Below are 25,555 nucleotides of genomic sequence, written 5' to 3'. Positions count from 1 at the left end.
GTTAGCTATTAAACGATGCTACCGAAGATGCTTTCAGTGGCCTTCTTTGTGTTCCGTAATCAACGCGTGTCAAGAGCTTCTTGAAAGCGATAAGATTCTCTCTTAGTAGACAAAAAAAGAACAAAATTTGTGCAGTGATCTTGATGCGCTGAACGGTCTGGATCGAGACCTTTCCTTCGCGATTATGCGTCGATTATGCGTCAAGAACGGCTATAGGTTATTACAGTTATAATTTAATCATTTGAAAGAAAACATAGAAATATTCCAGAGAAATTAAGATCTGCGAATAAATATTATTTCTATTTATGGAGATGAAGTGTTCGTAATGAAATCATAGCAGATATGATAAATCGAACTGTAGAAGACCGTAAGTGCAATGCAGCGTAAAATAAAAATGATATTTTCAGGTCATTTATTTACCGAACAATTGTATGGTGTAGATTGCGGCATCTTGATCCTATTTATATTCCGCATTCCTTATAGCAGTAACTCGTTCGTGATAGTGACCATGACCTTGAGTTTGTCGACGTTTTCTGATGGATAGCCTTCGAAGATTGCATAGTCACGAATAGTATTCCAGTCATTGATCACTGTTGCGAGATATTCCGCTGCGATAGCGGATATTGCTCACCGTGTTTTGATCTAAAGTCTGCGAGCCTTCAGATTTCTATTTTAAAGCCACTTTTAGAATTATGTCATTTTATCTGAATGTGTAACGTAATTTTGGATAAACATTTCTACTTTCCATCGATCTCTCATGCATGGTAATAACGCTTCGTTCCTTTCATTCTTAATTTTTTTTTCTATTCTAGTATTAATATTAAAAAGCGTACAGAGTAAAAATATATTTCAGGGTAAAGAAATTATTAATTAATAAAAGCATTTCCTTGACAATTGGAATTACGCTATTGAACAGAAATACTGTTTACTTTACCAATGTGGGTAATACAAAAATTAGCTCTTTAACGATTGTATAATTGTAAACTATATTAACGATCGTCAAAAAATCAGAAACTTTGCTATGTCGCAGACAAACGATGGTAGAAAAACAAAAGACATGCAACTTTATCGATGGTAGATGATATTGCATGGTCTGTGATCATTGACGGAGTAGACGTGACGTTAAATGGAACTTTGTGCCTCAAGCTGAAATACCGACCTGGAAAATATCTGGGTGTTTCTTACGCCCTCTGTGATTTTATACAGTGAACACAAGAAATAGAAAGAGATGACTGACTCGTTCAACCACAGCGAACCTGCCTTAGGCATGGTTGCACGCGTATAGTCATTATCATGTCTAGTCTTATCCTAGTTAATGGCTAAAGTCGAACTGCGATACTGTTGACGGTCGGTAGCTATCTATCGATATAGAAATTGAATATTACAGAATCAAAATTTATTATACACATACATAAATTATACGTACATATACATACAATATTCTTCATAAGAGTGTTGTACATAATATAATATTTTTATAGTATTAGTAGTTTACTAATAATAATTACAGATTCTGCGGATGATGATTTTCTGAGTGATGAAAGTTATATTATATTATTAACAATAATGAATATTTTCATTACAAAAAATACTTTGATCGATGAGTGCGTTCTGTTTAGTCTAAATAAATATATGTATACCTTTATCGTAAATTATTATTAATAGACGATATAGTTTTTAATTGAGCGAAAGCCACAATTGTTACCGACGGGTTTTATTTCAAAATACAGTTTCTCTGGTTCGTCATAGTGTTGCATCTAAAAACGTGCGCTGTGATCTTCACTAACTGGAAATTCGTCTATGTATTTGTAATGTCATAAATGACATATTATGATATAATATCATGTGTACTGAAACAATCTAAATTTGTAAATTATTTCGTAAATATTGACATAAAAATTAAATTGCTGTCGTATTTACAATTTACATTTATATACGTCTACGTATTTCGCGTAATAAGGAGTTTGTTTAATTAATTAGAATTGATCAAGAAGTTTAGTTGGTTTGACGTAAACTTGAATCACAGCAAGTATACTTAGTGCGTGAATTTTAACATTCCTTCGCCAATGTGGTGAGCCCAGGTGGCCGTAGGTCACGCGTAGCCGACTCCACCCTTCGAGTAGTAGGCTTAACCAGAAAGGCCCACCTCTCGTCAACATCGCCCCCCACTTTCTCTTGACATAATTTGATTCATGATGGCTGTACGACGACCAGTGCGCCATCTTCTAACGTGTCTCTGAATTGTTGAACATTTCTATCGCTTGGTACTGTAGATCACGAAGAAACATAGATCTACCATCGGCTACGAAATACATACATACTGTGCTTACAAAATGGTTATCGTTGCTTTCTCGTAGATGGCAGAATTTTTACTTCGTCTAAGTTTCAGTTTTTATACAATTTAGCATTTCTTTCAATGAGTTATAACGTTAAAGTCATCATTTAATTTCTCTAAGAATATTAAATATTTCTTATTAAATAATTATTAATAAATAATAATCATTAAATAAATTGCTGCTCTTCGTATCGTAAGATTCTTTTCACTTATTGAATTTTCAACTTCGATAACTCAAATTTAATAGTAGAAAAACTGAATTCAATGTTAAATGCTGTTCTAAGCAACTTTTTAATATGATATAACTTATAATTAAATTTGTAGGATATCAATTTTATCAACAGACATAACGAAAGTTTTATCATCATCTTTGTGTCAACCACATTTTTAACATTTCATACGGCATGCTTCTCGTCGTACGTCCAAGCATTACGCAATCTCATAACAACGCTCGTCGGCCTAAACGCGCGAGCACGTGTCACATCACGTTTTCAGTCTTCCTGACACCGAGCAGTTTTGTTGGCTGAAGTCTTACCTTCGTGCTCCCATGGGGCCAGTATTCTAGAACATGTAACTGACACTGGTCAGAGGAAAGGCATGGTTCCTTCCTCATTGAAACTGACGCTGACTGAATCCGCACAACACAGCAACGTCTGCCCTTTCTTTTGAATTCCATCAGAACAAACTTAGAACCACCCTTGTTGCGATTTAAAAACACCTCGATATCTTGTTTAAAGTATTTTATTACTATTTTTTGATGTCTATTTGACCCTCAGACGACGAAGCCTGAATCAATTTTCACCTATACGGATATTTCATGTTTATTACTTTCTTTTAGGTTGGCAACTAAGTGATTGCCGATTTGGTCAATACTATCTAATGACAAAATCCGCAATCACTTAGTTGCCAACCAATAAAATATGACATAAGTTACATTTGCATATCACAATTTTCTCAAATAATACGAACGATTTTACTTTTTAAGTTAATGTAATTATCGCAATGGTGTAAAAGGCTTTCTTAATCTATGATTACGATCAGATCTAGGACTAAGATTAAAATTAAAAATTCCATTACTTGATCACGTATACCAACTGAAAACCATAAATTTGGTTTATAGTTCAGAATGCCAATCGTAAGCATAATTCACAAGAGTGAAACGATACTCGAAGCCAACGAGTTAAAATATTCACTAGGCATTAAAATGCAAACTTTATTTATTCACATGAGCGTTAAACACGAATCAACGAATCCTAGATTAAAAGGATCAAGGTTTTGAAACGCAGAGCGTGGAATTTCAGAAGAAGACACGTAATATTTCGCAATGTAAGAGTGGCTGCCAGGCGACGCTGTGTCCCGAAACGAAAATCGTGGCACAGGCATAGTTATAAGAAATGAAAATCGATTAATCCACAGACAAGTTCTCCCACAGTTTCTCAACGAGTAGAAGTAGAAGGTTCAGGTTCGCTGCCAAGATTCCGGTGACTGGAACACAACGACAAGAAGAAGCGGCATGACAGGCCTGGTCGGAAAGACGCGACAGCTCCGACCCAGACCACGACAATAGCAGTCGGCGTTGACACTTCGATAACCCGTGAATCAATATAGGAAAGAGAGGAAGGCTTTCTTAGAAAAATGACGATAGAATGGACGCAGTTGTTCGCGGCCCCCGCGCTCTTCCCCCGCGCTCTTCCCCCTCCTCTTTCTTCCACGCGTTCCGAAGCTGCTGCCAAATCTCAGCCCGTCACCGGCCCGCGTGATTGATATCTACTTCGTCTCGTACGCGGCCCTTCCCTTTATTCCCTCCGATTCCCACCGCAGTCCCGAAGAGAAAACTATTCCCGTTCGCGCTTTTGTTTTAAAACGAAAGCCCCAACTCGATTTCGCTCGGTTAAGGGTAGCTCCTGTGTCTTTTCCGAATCGTAGTTCTCGAGACTTCAAATCGATCGAATATCGATTCCTCGATTTTACAATTTGTGGTTCTGCAAGTTGCATTCGGAGATCCGAAGTAAGGTTAAGTCGCATGAAATTTTTCTGCATCGATCTATCTTGTCTTTTCTCGATTTAATCTGTTTACTAAGAAGAAAGGGGTAACTCATTATTTCGATAATAATTCCTTTACGATATTTTTTTGTAAATTATGTCTCTCCACTTATTTATTTATTTATTCGGTGATAGTTTGCAAATTCTGATTTATCGATTGAATACCAATTCCTGGATTTTACAATTTGTGGTTCTGCAAGTTGCATTCGGAGATCCGAAGTAAGGTTAAGTCGTATGAAATTTTTGCTCATCGATCTATCTTGTCTTTTCTCGATTTAATCTATTTACTAAGGAGAAATAAATTTCAAAATAAAATACGTGTTTTAGATAGCAAGTTATCTACGATAAGAGTCTGATCTAAAAATCAGAAAGAACGTGGAGATCGTTTACGAAAACCTCATAATCACAATCCACAAACCGGTAACTCTTTTCTCGGGTCAGTAGCTTTAGTTATGTTAAGAAACATCGACCAGACCGCGAAGGTTTCAACGTTCCATCCTCATCATCGGTACGAACGCAATCCTCGGGACGACGTCGACAGGTTAGGCGATGGAGTGCTAGTCGAGTTCCGCGGCCGTCACGTCGCAGTGACGAGTGCCCTCCCTCTGCATCCCCCGACACTCTGGCAGGCCATCGAACGGGCCAACAACCTAACGTCAGGCAACGCCACCTACAACCACCCTCGGAGGCAGAAGGCCTCCAGGTTCTCCAGAACCGCGGGCTCACTCCCCCCTTTCACTCTTTGCTTCTCTTCTCTTCTCTTCTCTTCTCCTCCCTTCTCTTCTCTGCTCTGCTCTACTCTTCGTCCGCTGTTCGTTCCTTCAGCCACGGCCGACTAGTAGTCGAGGAATTCGAGTTGCTATAAATCTCCCTTGACGGGCGCGATGCCAGAACGCCGTGGGGGGAGGGGAAACGTGGGTTACGGAGGGCTACGAGCGTGGAGGAACGGGTGCCGATAGGATGGGCAGACGAAAAGGGAAGGGAACGCGCTTCAGCCGCACCAGGAATTGTAATAGTTTTGCTCGCCAGGGTTAACGCAGCTTACAAATCTACCCCGCGGTGGATAGAAAGAACTCGAAGGTCGCCGCATTTCGCAACTCCTCCCTTTCCTTGTAATCCTCTGTCCGCTGATCGCTTTTGTTAAGCTCCGGTCACCTATGTCCATGCGTGTTTCTATGAGTTTTGAGGGCAGAAGTTTGGATGAGATTGAGGAACATGGTTATGGTATCTTTTGTGATAGTTTTAATAAAGCATTGATTAATATGCTATAGTAATTCTATCGAAAATTGCATGGTATAAGAGTAGCACATGATTGCTTCAGTGTAAACTTTGGAGAAAGAAACTCTTGCCAAATAATTTTCCAGTATATTTTCTACTATTGTTATAATTCTTTTCGTTATTACCTTAACCCCTAATTTCCTCATTTCTGTCATTCGCGTGTTTACATTTTTATTAATTAAATTAGACTTTCGTTTACTCATCCGTAGACTGTACAATATCGATTATTTCTTTCATGTAAATACACATTTTTATTATTACCAATTTCTTACATTACATCAACTTCTAATTCTCTGACTTCTGCCATTCGCGTGTTTACATTTTTATTAATTCAATTAGTTTAGTTTACTCGTCTATAGAGTGTACAATATCGATGTATTTTTTCCATGTAAATACACATTTCTATTATTATCAATTCCTTACATTACAGCAACTTTTAATTCCCTGACTTCTGCCATTCGCGTGTTTACATTTTTATTAATTCAATTAGTTTAGTTTACTCGTCTATAGAGTGTACAATATCGATATATTTTTTCCATGTAAATACACATTTCTATTATTACCAATTCCTTACATTGCACCAACTCCTAATTCCCTGACTTCTGCCATTCGCGTGTTTACATTTTTATTAATTCAATTAGACTTTAATTTACTCATCCGTAGAGTGTTCAATATCGATATATTATGTCGGCAACTAAGTGATTCCTGATTTTGTCGTTAGGTGGTATTGACAAAATGTGCAATCACTTAGTTGCCAACCTAAAAGAAAGTAATAAACATGAAATATCCGTATGAGTGAAAATTGATTCAGTGTTCATCGTTTGAAGACCAAATAGCCAGCTTCATACACCAATAGAAGGCTGTTTACACCACTGGAATAATTACATTAACTTAAAAGGTAAAATTTCGTATTATTTGAGAAAATTATGGTATGCAAATGTAACTTATGTTACATATTATAGGTTGGTTTGCGGGTTTTGTCAATACCACCTAATGACAAACTCCGCAATCACTTAGTTGCCAACCCAATATTTTTCCCATATAAATACATATTTTTATTATTACCAATTTCTTACATATTTCAGTACAAATTCAACAATATGTGCTGTGTATCGATCTTTGTTTCCTGGTAGTCGTCTAATCCTTCATAATAGTACACCATTAAGTAGAAAACGCGAACGAGCTACAATCCAATGGAACTATAAGTCGCTCGCGATGAGGGTAAAATAGCAGCGAAAAGTTTGCAGGTGTCGAGCGAGTCGTCGCGGCACGTAAGCCAACAGACGGGTCCCGAGTTCATCAAGTAAGTTGAATTGAAGAAGGACTTGTTTTCTTTGGCTGCGATCTGGTCTTCCGATAAGGCGGTCGTGATTCGACCGCCGCTCTATCTCCTAATGACCCCGCGGTGAATTGCGGCCATCTTTAATTTGCCGATGTTACGTCGATAAAGTTTCCTTTCGACGATGGAAGCCTGCATTTCTCTGTTGCTTGTAAAACAACGATAGGAACATCGTTGACACGACAATTTCTCTTCTCTCGTTTATCTAATCTTATTGTAGTCCCCGAATTTTTCACGTTCCAATCTCGTTTTAGTTTCAACGAAGAAAATAACTTACCGTACAAATTCCATATTTCCTTCCAATTTAAGAAACTTTTTATTGATAGAGAAATATTAAGAAAATTATACATTTGCTGCTGTTAAAAAATTGTAATTTTGTTCCAGATGCTGTCGTATCTTTCAAATAAACATTTATCGAACGTTCGAAGGAACCAGGTAATAATTTTCGTTAGAAAATGCAGTCTAACCTTACCCTTCTTTCGTCATTGGTTTCACCAATAGCAAATTATGCGAGAAAGTTTGCAAAGCATTGGAAAATCGCTACTTTTGATTTACGGCCCAAACTCTTTTGCTGGATATCTGCGACAAGGCCGTGGAAATACATAGAAACCGATAGCAGTACAAAAGGAAGGGTTGTCATTTGCATTTGCCACGAGTGACCCTTTTCAGGCTCTCAACGTCCATCCATGGAAAACGGAAATCAATTTGACCCGCTGCGGACCGCTTGCCAAGATTCCGTACACAACTTTACACTTTACGAAGTCTCGGAAATATTTCAAAATTTTCCAACTAAAACAGGGAAATGTTCTTCGATCGCAATCTTGAAGATATAATAAGAACAACAACATAAGGATGCAAATACTTTTACGGACGATAACATTTCCATCCTCTTGATATTAGATAATATTAAAATATTGAAAACCATCGAAATGTCGGATATATTAAGGTATTGTTCACAATCGCTAACAATTCTATTTGAATTAATTATTTAATTTAAGAAATATTTGTCATAACCGCAGTATATTAAAATACGTATTTTTAGTCACCGGACATCAAACTTAGAAGACGAGGAAAAATGTGCTTATCGCGCTTCTTCTTTCCTGAGATCTCCGAACGAGACGTTCTAACTATTAACACTTCTTGCGCAATAGTAACGACGGCCTTCGTTTCCCATTAAGAAGCACGGCAATAAACAGGAGAAAAAGTGTTGGTTAAGACAGGAAGGTAGAGAATTGATAGATCGAGAGGGGTCCAGAGGCGGTAAAACGCGGTTGTAAATCGGATTCGCAGCGGGACCGTTATCCGAACCGATGTTACTGAACGGTACTTTTCTCCAAAACGGAGTACCGTCGCTGTATAACCGCGGCCTCGGGCATAAATCAATTAAATTATAAATTACTATACAGAAGTTGAGCAAAACGACCACCTGTTGAGGACAGCAGCAGAGAGAGAGAGAGAGAGAGAAGGTAGAAGCGAAAAGGGGCAAGTAAGAGGGGTGGGGGTGGGGAGGCCAGCTATCTCGTAAATTCTCCGCTCCTGCCCCGCTGCTGTATCCATGTGTAGAAGTGTTTACTCCTTACTTCCTTTCTTCTTTCATCGTGATCTCCTTCTAGAAAGTTATTTACGAGCAGTCTATTGTTGCCACCTGTGTTACGAATGGTACGCTAATTGGACTGTTGCGTTTGCCGCCTTTGTTTCATTTGCGTACGACGAGTGGCGCCTTTAAATCAACTTAAACATAGCGTTTTTGTCGATTTAAAATTGAGTGACAGCTTAATTCCGTGAATGGATACTAATGATTGGTTGATCGATGAACATCGTAAACTATTAAGGTAATATATGGCATTGTAATCTATTAGGGTAATATATGGCTTTAAATATAACTTTTTCAGTGATTGACAGTGTACGAATGTTGACCGAGAACTTTACAGTAACAACTGTCTGTGACAATCATCTTTCATCGAATCACCTTGCCGTCAAAGAGTTGCTACATTACAAGAGACTCGTAACGTAACTCGCTTCATCTTCCAGGATATTAACTTTCAATTTGTTTCACGTGTTACGCGTGGCAAAAATTAATCAAACAGAAGAGAAAGAAGTAGCTTTCTAGAAGAAATGAAACGAACCGATAAGAAAGTTTGCTGGAAAATATTTTTACATGTAAATACTCTCTTTTGCCAACAGAGTTCAAATTTCCAACTCTGAAGAAGGTCGTTTATGTTTAAGCTTTGACGCGGATTTGCTAGATAAGCGTATAATTGGGAATGCGAAGAAAGTAGTAGGTAGGGACATTGAGAGCTGCCAGGGATGATTAATTCTCGGTAGGAAAGCGCCAGACCCTTTGGAACTCGCTTGTAGCGCCCGCTCCACCCCGTCTTCTCTACCATTCCAACAACCCCAACCACCGTCACTTCGAACCTCCTCTTCGCTCCTCGCGTACACCCGACAACCCACACCCTCTTCAACCCTCTGAGCTGCTCTTACCACCAAGCAGACTTTCTCGTTTCGTTTGTTCTCCGGCCGTGTCATTCGTTATTACATCGTAGAAACTCGCGGATATTTGGAATTCCGAGTGACGTCTAAAGGCCGCCCTCGTTGCTTTAACCGGTAACCCGGCTTCTTACCGCTTGCGCGGCTTCTTTGTCTGTCTTGACTTCTTTTTTCTTGCCCTGCCGCACCAATTTCCCATTATTGTTAGTCCTTCCGTCATTTTAACACGGAGGTTTTCAAATGATTCTTTTAGGACAAGGCGTGGCTCACTATAAGTTTGATAATGGATTGATAGCTGGGTTATCGTTGGATTAATGTGTTTCTTTAATGAATTTTTCTAATTAGCAACGAGATAAAATCGTTTACTACGAGTTAATCAAAGAATCTTGAAGATTTTATTGGTAGTTTGAATATTTAAGAATTTACAATAAACGGTAATTCAGTAGTTAAATAATAAAACAGAAGTTGAATTTATTATTTTAATATTTAACGTTCCATTAGCTAAACAATGCAGTATTAATCTAATATTTAATGTTCATTGGTTAAATAATGGGAATTCAGAAGTCAAAATAATCTGTGTATTTTCAAACGCAATGGATTGCCGAAGGTCCATAAAATTTTATAGCTGGAGTTCATCATCTTCCATGATAATCCGGAAGAATATTCCTTTATTTTATATAAATTTCTTTTTCATCAAATAACAATTTATCGAATAGCGGAAGAAACCAATTCGCATGCCATTAGATGGCGTCATTGCTAGCTTTAGATATATGTGTACAATTAAAAAATTTGAAAATTTGAAATCTGAAAAATGAAAAATTTCAAAATTTGAATGACTTTCAAATTTTGAAACATTCAGACTAAAATTTCAAGCTTTCGCTCATTCAAGCAACCGAACACACAATTAACCCTTTGAGCGCTGCGTTATCCGACGTTAGGCCGTGGGCTGCGCCCATCAAGGCATTGTAGTCTGCTACACACTTTGCTTTTCACTTTGCTCTGCCAATTTGATAATTAATTTCCTTCGTTTCAACGAAATCATCAGAATGTCAGGTGGACAACATCCATACATCTTTTTTATCACGCCGCTTTTAGCCTAAATTGAATGGTTATGTGTGTTTCTCAATCAATCGCGAGGGAGCGCGCCAACAGGAGTCTACAACAGGAGTCGTAGATTCCCGTTACAATTAGACAATCGACGCCACGAACTTATCGATTGCCTATTTCGTTAGGTTAGGATAATAGAAGTGATTTAATTAGTATAACACTTGATTAACAGTTCAAAGATATTATATATTTTCAACAACTTGTAGACAAGATGTTTACGTTCGGTGCGTATGTGTAAGTTAGAGAGATGGCTGATCTAAAGTAGATATCGACCAGTGCCAAGATGTTGACTGATCTAAAGTCGATAAAGTCGGTGACGATGGTGTCGCAAAGAAAAGCTCTTGCTCGGTGGTGATCGCCCACCACTGGTCGCTTGCGGGTGGAATCGCAGAAAAAATAGGAAAACCCACGTTTCCCCATTTTTTACCTGAATAACCATAAGGAACCTCCCGACTCGAAGATGTTCTATGTCAATTAACGGCTTTAACGGTAAATCGATAAGCTTCGTCTTATGACAGTTCCTTAGGATTATTGCCATTATTATCCGCTTAATTCTACGTGTACAGTTAGTGGCCGCCTCGACCATAAAGACTCACCGGACGTAAAGATGTAAAAACGCATATATGCGTCCATAACCTAAATTGAATGGTTGTGTGAGAACGCATATATATGCATTCATAACCTAAATTGAGTGGTTGTGTGAGAGCGCATATATATGCGTTCATAACCTAAATTGAATGGTCGTATGAGAACGCATATATGCGTTCATAGCGCTCAAAGTGTTAAACTACAAAACCGCACTCTTGTATTAAATTGGCAACTAAGTGATTGCGGATTTTGTCGTTAAGTGATACTGACGAAATCCGCAATCACTTAGTTGCCAAGTCAATATCAGTACACGAAGCTTCCACCACACGTCTCCTTGTGGAATAGAATGGCGAGGATCGTGTATTCTGGTTTTCCTAGCAGCGTGTTGGTAAAATTTTTCCCCGGGCGTTTGGACGAGTAGAGAACGCGAGCGAATCCGGCGTGGGGCTGTGGACGGGGCAGGTTTCTGCCGTGGCCTGCTTCTCCATCAACGAAGCGGGTCCGTGCGTCTCGCGGGGAGTGCTCGCGATATCGCAGCTATTTGCATAAGGCTATCGTCTTTCCTTTGTTGCGGGTTCGCCTCCCACATACGTGGCGAGGCTGTCACTCAGCTCTCGGGCCTCTTTCCACGGCGCGGCCTTCAGTCACATCAGCCGCGGATCAGGGGCTTCTCTCTATCTATCTTGTCGTCTTCTCTTCGCTCTCTTCGTCTTTCCTGCTTTCTTTCATTCCCCGCTGCCCTGCGCCCTTCTTACTGTTCCGCTCGTCCTCGTTCGTTCGATTTCAAACCTCCCTACGGCAGCAGAAGACCGTACACCCTGTCTTCGCTACCTTGCCTGCATTCCTGCATACAATTACACGGGGCTGCGCTTATGCATTTCGTGCGTAACGTTCGCTGTAGCCGGACTCCAGCGAAGCGAAATAGTCGCTGCGTCGATTTTTGGCTCGAGTTACGCGTTCCGTTCGAAGTATAGCAGATGGAGATGATACGGTGAGATTGAGAATCTGTCGTTGGTTTAGGTTTACATCTGCCAATGTTCGCAACAATCTGTTTGTATTGGTAGGACACGGAGATTCGTTTAGGACAGGACAAATTAACGCTTTGACTGCCACGCGGAAATCACATGTTATATACCGGGTCTTGCTTAAATTCAGCATCTAACTTACCTACAAAAGTATCTGTGAAAATACCCTGAAGATAATTTTAAGGCCATCAAATCAGTTTTGCGTGTCAATATCTATTTCTTATATTATGTATATGATGTTTTAAGCGACACCAAGACGAATTGAAGATAACCTTGCAATGATGTTGTATGTAGCGTTAGTAATTTTTCAAAATCTTCAGTAGCAATAGAAATAATTGAACACTTTGAAATCACACGTTTCGCTGAGGACGCCACGGGAGTATTTTTATTATTCAAAGCATGTAATGGCAAAATAATAATAAATTGGTCATGTAAGACAACGTTCTTTCCCAATGGATCGTTTATCTTATTGGTGGCCACGGGTGACCACCGTGGCGCCTTGGTAACAGTTGATAGCGACATATTATAATAAGGCTTCGTTTATTTCAACAAACCATTCGCATTTGTTGTTACGTCGCAAGCAGAACGTGTAGAATATATTGTTGAACGTGTAGAAGATATTAAACAATATTTGCTCATTATATGTTAGAGTAAGGTATGTTTTCATTTCTAACCTCAATTATATGATTATAAAGCAGCATTTACGATTATTTTCTAAGGTGTGTTTACAATAATATTCGTAGATTACCCTTCAAAGATATGGATACAAACACAGTGCACCGTTAGAAGCAAGATTTGTCCTCATTTTCTTTTTATTGATGTTCTAATAAAAACGTTTAATTGTTCAATGGAGCACTTTTCATTTCAAAGTATTTTTTATTTATCTGTTATTTTTAAAATGCTCTAACTGTCAATTATCATTCAATTTTTACAATTGTAAGAATTTGAAGCGCTCCAGTCACCAATGACCACCGTGGCATCGCAGGAGAAACCATGGTGGATCATATATGACCCAGGTGGCAGTCAAAGTGTCAAAAGCAGTTCATCCTTTACAGTATATCCTTTTCTATCCTTTGTAGTATATGTAAAACGATTTGTCTCCTTGCAGAGCACAATGCTTGTATATTACTTTTAATTTATATTTTGGAAACTCCTGTAATTACTAAATATGAACATTCAAGCGTATTTCTCACATCTACAAATCGTCTAAAAAGAAGATGACTCTTATCAATAAAAATGGCAACGATGAAGGAAGTGGTACAATGTCTTTAAAGGAATGATTTTTTAGTTTAGTTATAAGGCGAGTGAAGTTGAAAAATAACGTTATCCTAGTTCAGGTTCCCAGGAAAGCCTTCTACAAGACAGGTAATTTAAAACACACGGAAAGTCGACTCCTGTGCAGATGTTTTTTATGAGTATCATAGGCTGTAAAAGACTATGTTTAAAGTGGTCATGGAAAATCGTGTTTTTCGAGCGTTTCACTGTGCTTCCAGCTACTTCTCCACTTTCTAACGTTCCGTCCGTGAATCCGAAAGTCCCGAAGCTAAAAATTAATCGCTGGACGTTTCCCAATTAATTACGCATTTTTTATCATCATCGAGTAAATTGTTTCATCGTCAAAGAAATTTCAACGATTATTAGAAACATAACAACGAGAAAGTTACTAGCCATTTCATCAACTTTCCACTAAAAATCATCAACGATTTTTCTACTAGTTAAATCTTAAGACTTTATGGTCTGAGTCATATAACGCTTTAATTCCAATTATACGTCAGATATCGAGTTATGGTTTACAAATATAGAATTATTTTTATCCACTTGATATTTAGCACAAATTCTATGATTCTTAATTTTGTTTATTATTTCCTACTATTTTATTACAAATCTCGCATTTCTTTTGGCGTCATACGTATTCTACAATTTAAAATACTAAATTAAATTACAATTTGTTTCTATTTCTCCAACGTATAAACGTAACGAGTATACGCGCTGATATTTGTGAATTTAGTTCATCTCAAGGAGAGAAGCAGAACATTCAAAAGTTGCGAAAAAAGCAAAGTATGTTAATTACAATATGGTTGGGTTTCAGTGGACCGGATTGATATGAAAATTTTATAATAAACGCAACCGGTAGCCACGGGTGGTTGCATCGTCGCGTACATGTCGATGACTATCTCGCGGACCGATGACGAACTGGGTAACTCGGTCAAACCCACCGGCTCCGCGGGGATTTGCATACAAATTGAAGTGGCGCGCGAGAGAAGCATCGATCGCGCGCGAATGCGAATATGGTAATCGGCTGAAGCTGCAACGTTAGCCATCGATGAGTTCGGGAAACGTGCCCGGCAAATTGAATTAGGTGGGTCCCTTGTGTCACGAGACTCGTCGCGTCTTCCACATTGGTTCCCTTCCCGTTTGACTCGACGCGTCACGATCTTTCTTCCGATAGAAAATATCCTTCGTTCTTATGCGAAAAGAGAAAAGGAATTGTTATAAATACAATTAGGAATACAAAGCACGGATTAATAATGCAGAAGGTATGGGAGTATAATATAGTTCAATATATTAATAATAAATTGAAAAGTTTTATTACCGTTAAGTGTGATGAAACTTTCGAAGTATCCGAATATTTGTGTACTGTGTATCACTGTTTCTCTGGTTCTGTTGGATATGCGTTTCCGAAGGTTAGAAATTGATGATGTCATAGACGCAACGGTTAGAGTATTCCGAGGATAGAATTACAGAGAATAGAAATTTCATAACAAATATGTCTTTTTATAATTTATATATTTGTTCGAATGTCAATGTGGCTTGAAAGATATTTGGCAAGAGGAGAAACGTTTTTATGTATATTTCAGTATTTTTTTAATGTATTTTTATGTATTTTTTATTTATTCAGTATCATTTTATGAATTATTTCCTCCTGCGTTTTTCCCACATTTTCAAATTGTCGATATTATGTGCTATTCGTAATTTCTCATTCAGAATATTAACGTTAAATAATCGTTGGTTAAAATGAAAGCAGTAGGATTGTGTAAGCATTATTTACAGATAATACAATATGTACTAAATTCTACATAAACAATATGAATATGTAGTTGTACATAAGTCAACAGAAGATTCGAATAGCGAGACTTACAGTGTTGTGCCTTGAAGTGGCAACGTTGTTTTGGCTCGCTAGGCTTAAAGGTAAACAAACTCCGAGCAAAACATCGTCTTCGTTACTTGTAATCGTACACCAGAGATATGTTCACAGTTTCTGTAATACCACCGATCGATACGAATAGACGAACGTGCTCTCTAGGACAATCATTGTAACGAGTTTATACAGTCGACTAGCGAACGTAGAGTTGAACAGTAGCATTGAGCGAGTGATGATTACGACCGGCACACATTATCTCTGTACTTGTATTTAAAATGATTTTAATATACACTGTACTTTAATAAACTAACACTTATAATAAGCCACCTCATTAGGTAAAATGGTTTGTGTATTTTTGTTTAATTCAAAGATTTATCTGTAAACGTTTAAAATTATCAATCTTTTGAGTGCTCACAATTATCAAAAAACCTGAAAATCTAACATACCGGACGAAGAATACACAACCAATTTTAACCACACAAATCAATAATTCTTCTTTAGACTTTTAGTATATTTCAATATTATAAACAAGCACGAAAACATCGAAAATCCTTCATAACTCTATATATACCTCAGAATCTCACCTATCGAGCTGAACGATTCTTTATCTCTGAACCTGCATCGAATCTACCGGAAGCCTCGGTCCTTCGACCCTTCGATCCAATGCATCGGCTATCGCTTGCGAATTTTTTCAAAAGCGGGACTCGATCTGCGATACCGGGGCGTCAAGACAAGTATCTGCGGACGTTATGGTTGGACAGGCGATCAAAAGCTTGTCCGGAAGGGGGCGCACATCTCATCGGCTGGCAAAAAGCGCAAAAGGAGAAACTGGAGGTTCGAGAGCAGGATAAGCGGGTGTTCCTCGTAGCGTGCTGATACTCCACCGGTGGATCGGCGCAGATCGTCGAGTTTCGTTGGCCAGAGGAAGAGTTGCGCCTGGTGTCCGTCCGAGTCTCTGCATCTGTGGAGTGGAATGGACTCGGCGGAATGGGACGAGGACGGAGGCCGCATTAATAAAACATTAAGGTTTTGTAGACGATGTATCGATGTAGTGTTTATATTATCTTCTTTGATGTCGACATGTGAATTGGACAGATTTGTTATTCAGACTCCGTACATAAAAGTGGTGAAGTCTTGCTCCGCTCCGTTTGTGGACAGGGGACGCGGCCACGGACGGACAAACGGACGAACAAACGCGACGCGGACGGACGGACGGACAGACGGACGGGCTCTACCTCCTTCGTCTCTGACTCTTTCTCTCTTCTTGGTCCCTGCGTCGCCTGTCACTCAACCGATCGACCGCTGATGGAAGGAGAAAGGGCCGCGGGATCGAGGGCCGCCTTTCTGACTCGCCGCGGAAAAACTCACGCTGCCGATCGAGTTATCGAACTTTTCCAAACGCGGATCATCTTGCCGGTGTCTTAGCGGGAGCCTGTTAATGGCTTTCCGGCCACATCGTGCCGCTTTCGAGAATTGCGATACTTTTTCGCCATAGACGTCTGCCTTTCGCATCACAATCCTCACATTCGTTTGCTTCGATTTATGGCTCGCTGTTTCTATGACGAGTTGTCACGTAGTTATAATCATTTTACGACAACATTACGAGATTTTACCATTAACGCGTTCGGAATAAAACCTTATTCACGGATTGTGCTTTGTTCTTTGTATTTTTCTGCAATAACTCGGATATATTTTTATTACAAATTTTAACATCACATTCTTCTATTATTTTATTAATCTGTGACAGCACTCAACACCAAATACCACCGGACGACACCAACTAGTGTCGGACGATGACAGCGCAGTGGCTAGCGCCTTGTGTTACGAACGTTCGGAACCTGGAATCAAATATCGGCGACTGTAGTTCGATTTTTATTCCACAATACAATAATGAAAAGAAGGCAGCAGTACCCCAGCAGCGACATCTCCACACCAGCAGCAGAACCTATCTCTGCTTCTTTACACTAGCAATTGCAACTATCCAATCATAACACTTCAAATCGACTACTATAGTTACATACATCAATATAAATCCTAATTCGATTTAAAGCGTGACACGTATGTGACGTTGAACATATATTGAACAGTGATGCCATGATGGATACTCCGGTTTATCAAAAGTAGAAAGAAATCCTCGAGCTCCACGAATATAATAACGATCGTACGAAAGATGTTCATTTCTTGATACAAACTCGGTAACATGGAACAACGACTGTAACAGAATAATAACTCAAGTTCATTGCACGAGAAGGGCTAACGATTGGCGCTCGTCTGAAACAAACACCGGGCATTCCCTGTGGTTGCACGCGCGACGAGCACGTCTCCGCTTTATTCCCAAGGAACGTGCGGTATCGATACTCGTCCCTCTCGAGAGCTCTCCCGTCGTGTCCCCTACTCTGAACTCGGCACCGTGATCCCGAACCTTGACTCTTCATTAATCACCGCGCGGTATCAATGACTGACTGAGTGACTGACGCCAGCCCAGAGGTATTATATACCTACGGCGTTCCGCGCCAAACGCTTCACGCTTTCTGCTACGAGTTTTCCCGCAGACGAGGCTCGCTTACCCACCAAGAAAATCCTACCTTGAAATCTTGCGAATTTTCTACCGTTTCATGTAAACCACTTTGCGTCTAGCGTTTAACGAACAGGACATTTGTGAGATGTGTTGAGACACATTTTGTGATTTTATAATTGTGGTATTTTTTTAAATGCTATTTGTCATAATTAATGGTTAGGAGAAATGGTTGAAAGACTATTTGTGACTAAGTCAGAAATGAACAAAAATATTTTATAATATGGTTGCTAGGCTGTGCTCGTGAGAACTTTGATCCAAATGCCTGAGAGACCATTAAAAAGAATCTGGACACTTGTTTATTATTGATAAGATGTATTTTATTCTTTATAATTGTTTTATGAGATTAAATTGATTTGCAAAAGCCAACATACGATAATGAAACTGTTCTTTGTAATTATCAAACCTTGGAGAATTATGTTGTTACTTGATAAACACTCTGTCATCGAATTCTTTCATCGCTCTATTATGCTAAAATTCATACTCTATTATTATCATATTTATGAGCAGGAGCAGTATCACGAACACGTCTTGAAATAGTGAAAATGTACTATTACCCGTTCCTCGACTAGACGAAGAGTGTAACGAACTCGTTAGACGAAGTTTCAATGTCGATAATCATCGACTATCAAATTACCAGAGTCCTTTACGACTTTCGATTGAACCATCAAAATGAGAGGTTGGTAGAAATGAAAATTCTACGTTTGCCAACGAACACTCTAGTTAATGACTATCATGGATTCATGGTTGTCCGCGTAAGACCGGCCACGGATCCAGCGGAAAGGAAGGGATCGATAATTCGACGGCGCCATGCTCGTTTTATCCTTCGATCCGTGCGGTCTATCGTTACAATCTGGACAAGGAAAGTCACGATCGTCGAGTAGGCGAAACGTGCAGCGTGAGGAACCGGTGGTGGATCGAAACTTGCGCTGTCATCGTCGGTAGCATGGTCAAATCGTAGGATAAACAGAAAGAGAGAGAAAGTGAGAGAGAGAGAAAGAGAGAAAGAAGCACCGCTCGAAGCATAGATCGTGACTTGCGTTCAGTCCTCTTGTCTCTTGTTGTCTCCTTGTTACCCGACTCCTGTCCGTTTCGGTAGTTTTTGAGGGTGTGAGGCTGCTTTATCACGCGCGACCTCCCGCTGTTGTCACGCGATCTTATCGCGCTACTCGAGCGGATTCGACCGCTCACGATCGCCGATCTCCACCAGTTTCTCGATCCTTGCCCTTCGAATTACGTCACTGTCGCACACAAGTGGTGCTCGTGGGTAGAACATATTTTTTATCCAATTTATTGGACGAATGGTCGATATTGGACAAATAAAAGGAGCAAGGCAGGTAGCTGAAAACGAAATTATTTTTCGGATCGGATACCCCCGATTACTGTCATCGATGCGATCTCTTATTAAAGAAGGCAATTATTCGGCTCGTTTCAATGTTAACGGGCAAACTATTATTTTCTGATGCGGCAAAATATAATCAGCCAGCCTTGTTACCGATAATTACGGATAATTCACGAGCTCTCGGTAGATGGAACCGTTGTTCCTTACGATTGAAATGAAAACTCGTCAAACGTGTGGCCAATTAGAGGACGATCCATCTACACATACTGAACGTTATTACAGTCGAAGAAAAATGCGCGTGTACACGCGTGCACTGGGTCCGATAACCTTTGGGCTGGGCATCGCTCGATCTTTCGACTCGAATGTTATCGCGGCCTGGAATTTCAGCAACGGCTGGCCTCGTCCTATCGCCCGTAATTGTAAACATAATAATTATCGTTTTACGAGCTCGCCGTAATTAACACAATTTTTATGCGTTGCGTCGTGTTATTCCACCGATTAAAAGTAATTCAGGATTACGTTATCGGACAGCTAAATCGTTCGGTATCTCGTAATGCGCAACAATTATTGTTGCACTCGGAGGGAAAGTATTTTTTTCCTTAAGCAATCTTAATATTTTTCGTTAACCAAAATGTGCACAGTTTACGAGTAAATATGGCCGAAATTATTTATGTACTGGACCTTGAACGATTTCTTTCTTCTGTAATTATAGGTTATGTTGGCTTTTAGAAGCCATAATTAGTAGTTTCATGAACTTAACGTATCGGAATTATCAGGTAATGAATAACGATCTTATGTTTCTGTACGTCATATCATTTAATAATTACAATTTAAATTATATAATTATGCGACCTTACACGTACGGTGCTCTAGGTTACGTAGATGTATTAAGTAGGTATTTTTAGTTAGACTATTACGTATATTACATGGAATGAAGTAACATTTGAGTTGACGCTACACGAACGTAATACTTGAGCTTAATTTAAAGTGGAGAACGCATCCTTCGCACCTGACGAGTAAATAGGCTTCCTCTTCTTCTTCTTATTCGCTTCGTTGACCACTGTTTCTTTTCATCCTCGATTTCTACGGAGTCGGCGACGCGTGTTTACCGAGCGACGCGGTCGACTTGAAGAAAGTAAAACGACGAACGTCGAAAAGACACGCGTTCCGCGTCTCCCATTCACGACGGATTCTTTTCCTTTAAAGAGCGCGAAAAACCGAACTCTGCATTCATAGGTACGGAACGTGTTGTGTACGACACGCGGCGTGAACAACAAAAAAAAATAATAATAATAATAATAACGAAACAAATAAAATACAATATTAACACTGGATCAAGTCATTAGCAACAGGCTCACTCTCAATAGAATAATAGCAATAATGTCAATAATTTCAATAATCATTGTAATAATATTAATAATAATAATAATAATAATTACTATTATAATCCTCACTATCTTTTTCTTTAAATATTCCTATATAAAGTACCAGGCGATAACGAAAGATTCTGCAACATAGGAAATATGTTTCGATTCGTTCTTCGAACAACTTGTATCCTGCATCTGTGCCAGATATCACAAACAATTACGTTCCACGAAGCACGGATACATCATTTTTTGTCGCTTATCGACTGCAAAAGAACTGGAGGAATCGGCTCGTTCGTTAACGCCTCGTACGATAATAACGTCGTTCAATATTGTGTTGCCATATATTCAATAGCTATGTACAATTCAACATTATAGCCTACACTTACATCTCTCTTTCCGCCTTGTTCGCTTTCACCTTACATTTGTAATCTTTTTCTCTCTCGCGCTCTCTCTCCCTCTCACTCACTCTCTCTCTCTCTCTCTCTCTCTAAATATCGATAATATATACTTTTTTAGATCCCTGTATTCTTCCGAATTTGCTTCGCATAAAGTTACGCAGTTCACGACATCTTACTAAGCACGGAGCGACTGCTAGCTGTTTATCTTATTTTTTTTCCTCGTTTAATTATAGCTTTTCTTTTTTTCATGTCTTCGTATCACAAGATAAACCAATTAACGCGAGCGCGCGAACGTGCACGCACCACGGCCGCGAACACATTATCTAAATTCATTTATACACCTGCCGTTTTGTTCGATTAAGTAGAGGAATCTTTCTATTCCACTTCCTCTTCCTTTTCCTTCTCTTCCTTAAAGGACAATCGCTCGTTTTCTGTCGGTTCGTCCGTTTTGCTGTACAAACTCCGCTTCATTCGCTCGTATTGCACGCGGTGTCACGTCGCTATGCGCAGTTGCGACCGCGCAGGCAAACGGCAAACGCATGCGCGGGCACGAATGTGTTTATCTCACATATGTACGTGTGAACAGCTGACTTGGAAATCTCTGTTACCTCTAGACGAAAAGTTGTACATTCTTTAATTCTTGTACAATTTCCAACAATATTGTATCGTATGTATAATGCACCGAACATTTGCAACTATTATAAACAACGACGCGACGCGAGAATTCTGCGAGTGCAACGAGACTCGACTTCATACGGTTCCGTATCGAAATTGCGTTGCTCCGGTTGAATCGCACGCGTACTACGCCTAAAGTTATCGTCGTAAAAAAGAACAGTTCATATTGTAATTCGTTCTGAAACGACGATCGTTAGCTGCCATAGAAAAAACACGAACCGCGGTATTTACAGAGAGCTTGCTGTATCTTCGGCTGCTCACCGATTTCTTCTTAATATTCTATCGAAAATTCAAAATCCATGAAGTGTTATCTGATGATGAAGACATAGAAAATAAACATATATTTAAAAAACACGGCAGAAAAGAGAAAAAAAAAAAGAGGAACATGGAATATCGTGTGAAACAAGTGACTTGGTGTATTAGATGTGTACATTTAGAGTGTTGCAAATTGAAGAGGAAAGCAGTGATACTTTTCTGATCGATTTGGCTTAACGAACTGCGGTATAGCAAACGAGGCGCGATACAACAGGTTGTTCTTAACTATCGGCTGTTCTTACTCGCTATAAAGTTAACATGCGCTTTGTCGCATCGATTTGGCGACTTATTTCGTGTCGACCGAGCGGACCTTGAAAATTGTCAGCAGCCTCTATCGAAAAACGGCAGAGAATAGGCTCGAGTATTAATAGGCACCTTACGTACTATGAAGTAGAGACTTTAACGTGCACATAGAAACTGCGCGGTACGCCGATGGAGACTGCGTGGTTCGCGAATCTCCATCGACGAACGCACCCTCGCAGAGAGATAGATTTCGAGAACGAGCGAAAGAACAGAAAGAGAAGAGAGGAAGTGGAAGAAGAAACAAGAAGTTAAGTAAGTACATCAGCGCATCCTCTGTTTTTCGTTCTTTCTTTTTTTAGTTTCTCCTTCGTATTCGGAATATAGGGAACGATGTGCATAGGTTGGATAGGGGGACCAAGGGGTGGGAGGGGGGTAGTAGGAGGGTTTGGATAGATCCAGAGATGCGGAACAGTGCGCAGCCAGACAAGATAATTAATTAATTAGTCGCTCAATTAATTAATTTCTTAGACCGCTGATTTCTAAGCCTTAAAAACTACTGATGCGGTTTTATCTCACCCGCTGAGGTGGCTCCTCGTCCGCGTTCAGCATCGGTACGTTTGTAATCCAGCCGCGGCGAGAGCCCCTCGGAGCGCGTCCAGTCCATTTAATCGGGCGCACGGCGTGCTTTGCAGAAAATTTTTGGCTTCCCTTCAACTTCAAATAGTTGTATTGTGACGGAGTATCTTATGGATGGACACAGGCACACACCGACGAACCGTCGAATTCCAATCGATCGTGTAAGAAAAAGTAGCATAAAATATGGTAAGACCACGATGAATTTCAGGAAGTTTGGTTTCTTAGAGTTTAAACACGTCAGGTCGATGTTCCTCGTGATAAAAACTCTAAAACCTTTTCTCGTCTGAACGCAACGCTTGTAGTACTCGAATACCAGCAAAAAGACGACGGGAGAAGAGGACGGAAAGCCCCGGGTAGAGGAAAAAGACGGAGAGGGATAAGAATAAAAAGAATGAGAGAAGTAGGAATTCTGCTTGACGAGTGACAATCCGTCGAGGCATCGGTGGCCTGTGTCAGACCTCGTCGGGTCTCACCACGTGTCCTACTGGAAGTGAAGTGTCTCGGGCCGCCAGGTCACGCGAGACTTGCTATAGTCTTTGGTGACGGCGACCGAGCCGAGAACAGAAAAAAAGCCTTTTAGAAGTTCTGCTCGCCGTACATCCCGGGGAACCGGACAGCGTGTGCTCCGAGCTCGGCGGGCGAGAACTCGTCCTATGTGGCCAAATGAGCGAACTGGCCTGGGTGGGGCGCGAACTGGTAAGGGTGGCCATACGGCGACATGTGGTACGGAACAATGTTCATGCTCGCCATCTTATGCTCCTTTTTCCACTTCATCCGTCGATTCTGGAACCAGATCTTGATTTGACGTTCCGTCAGGCAAAGGGCATGCGCGATCTCGATGCGACGCCGCCTCGTCAGGTAGCGGTTGAAGTGGAACTCCTTCTCCAGCTCCAGCGTTTGGTACCTGGTGTACGACGTCCTCTGTCGTTTCACCTCGCCATTCGCATTCACCGTGCCTGCCAAACAAATATATCCATCTGTTACTACATGATCCTTACATGACAACATAAAATCTGTGTCTTTAGTTTGAGATTCTTTTATGGAAATTTGAGGATCTTCCTAAATAAGGAAGGACATTCCTAAAGAAGAAGGATCTTCCAAGCAGTTTCCAAGGTTGAGCTTCGATTATGATATCTACGATTAGTGATCATTGGGTGGAACGACCATGAGTGGCAGTCATCTGACACCACTTTCGATCAACTTAGCTTAAAATAGGTTGCATAGAATTATCAGCTAAAGGCAATCTTCTAGGCATGTTTCTATCAAATTGATCTATCGAATTGAGAATGTGTCATAACACAAGTCGAAGAGATCCGCGATCATCCAATGTATCGAAGCGTTACGCACGAACGACGCAGAAAGAAGGGACAGGGGCAAGAGGATGAAACGCGTACGACGTATAATAGCTGGGCTGAACGCGTGTAACGCTTCACGACTTGGTTAATTATTTCAACGAGTCGCGGCTAATACATGGACCGTGGCTACCGGATCGCGAACTGGTCACTTGGCAGCTGTTTTACCTATTTGCTCAGCACGCCCGAGCCATAAATAATTTTGCAACGCTGTTATTACGATACTCCGCCTATTACACCTATCCTCTGTGCGTTGCAAAAGACTCGGTAATGAATAGCTCGGGCAACGAGCATCAGGAGAAATCTCGAGGTCGCCTTTAAATACCAATAACCTGTTACTTCTGCTTTTCCAGCCACGCAATCAGCGGCTCGCGGCTAGACTCGCCGATTTACCGCTAACATTTTAATATCCCAATTACAATAACGCTCGATACTCTCATTATGAAATCGGTGAATCATGTGTCGTTGATCGTTGCTCGCGTAATCTTATCGATTCAGGAAGCCTGATCGATGGAATTTGCTGCTCAGGCGTCGCGATTCCTGTCGTTTAATATACATCTGGTCGTTAGATTTCTGTCTGATAAGGTTGATTTACAAGGTGACCGAGGAGAACTAGAACCGATGCAAGATAATAGAATTCACTTACAAGCTGCTGCAATTTCTACCTGTTCTCTTTTTATTAATCGATACAGACAGGCAGAGTCATATCGATGGTTTTGGATCAGCGAATCGAGCAGGTGCTAAGCGGATCCCCATAAACTGCAACCCCATTCCCTTCGCGATCATCGTAGATCCATGTGAATGCGGATATTAAAGAATCGGCTCATTTACAGCGATAATGAGCGGGCTATTAATAGCAGTGCGCAAGGGAGAGCTCGACTCTCTCAGGGACGGCGATGTGGCTAAGCTATTGCATGGTCACGTGCGCGAAAAGCAGGCTTTGTAAGCGGTGGGAAAGCATGTGAAACGTGCTGTTCTAAGAAAATCTTAATTTCCGTGAAACGTCGAGCCTCGAACAATCATTTCAATAATCAACCCCTTAACCTACGATTTACGTTCGAGAATTTTCAGCCGAAAACGAAAACAAGCTCGCGCAGTCTTGCTTGCGTAGTACGTACTACAGGATATGCCCGTAATACTTACGTTTGGCCCGATCATCGTACTACGGGCTATGCCCGTAATATTAAAATTAGGCCCGATCGTCGTACTACTGACTATGTCCGTAATATTTACGTTTGCCCCGATTATCTACTACGGGCTATGCCCGTAATGTTTACGTCTGGCCCGATCATCGTACTACGGACT

At 40.3% G+C, this 25,555-nt stretch overlaps 1 protein-coding gene and 1 long non-coding RNA gene across 2 annotated transcripts in view; one reads left to right on the top strand and one right to left on the bottom strand.

Annotated features, from left to right (window-relative positions):
- Positions 1-6,421: 6,421 nt before the first annotated feature.
- Positions 6,422-11,216, top strand: LOC110120054. The gene is made up of 6 exons (XR_002308630.2): positions 6,422-6,554; positions 6,742-6,959; positions 7,380-7,941; positions 8,038-8,461; positions 8,609-8,827; positions 8,888-11,216. It is a non-coding gene; the product is annotated as an uncharacterized LOC110120054 (long non-coding RNA).
- An 8,843-nt stretch (positions 11,217-20,059) lies between these two features.
- Positions 20,060-25,555, bottom strand: part of LOC100643224 (homeotic protein Sex combs reduced) — a 45,402-nt gene continuing 39,906 nt past the window's right edge. Inside the window, exon 2 of the mRNA XM_003402150.4 lies at positions 20,060-23,854. Within this exon, the coding sequence (XP_003402198.1) occupies positions 23,550-23,854 (305 nt within the window). The 3' untranslated portion in view covers positions 20,060-23,549. The remainder of the gene's footprint in view (positions 23,855-25,555) is intronic.

This window comes from Bombus terrestris, chromosome 18 (genome assembly GCF_910591885.1).
Source record: "Bombus terrestris chromosome 18, iyBomTerr1.2, whole genome shotgun sequence".
In the NCBI taxonomy this organism is placed as follows: Eukaryota; Metazoa; Arthropoda; class Insecta; order Hymenoptera; family Apidae; genus Bombus; species Bombus terrestris.
This window is presented reverse-complemented; position numbering and strand designations above follow the sequence as displayed.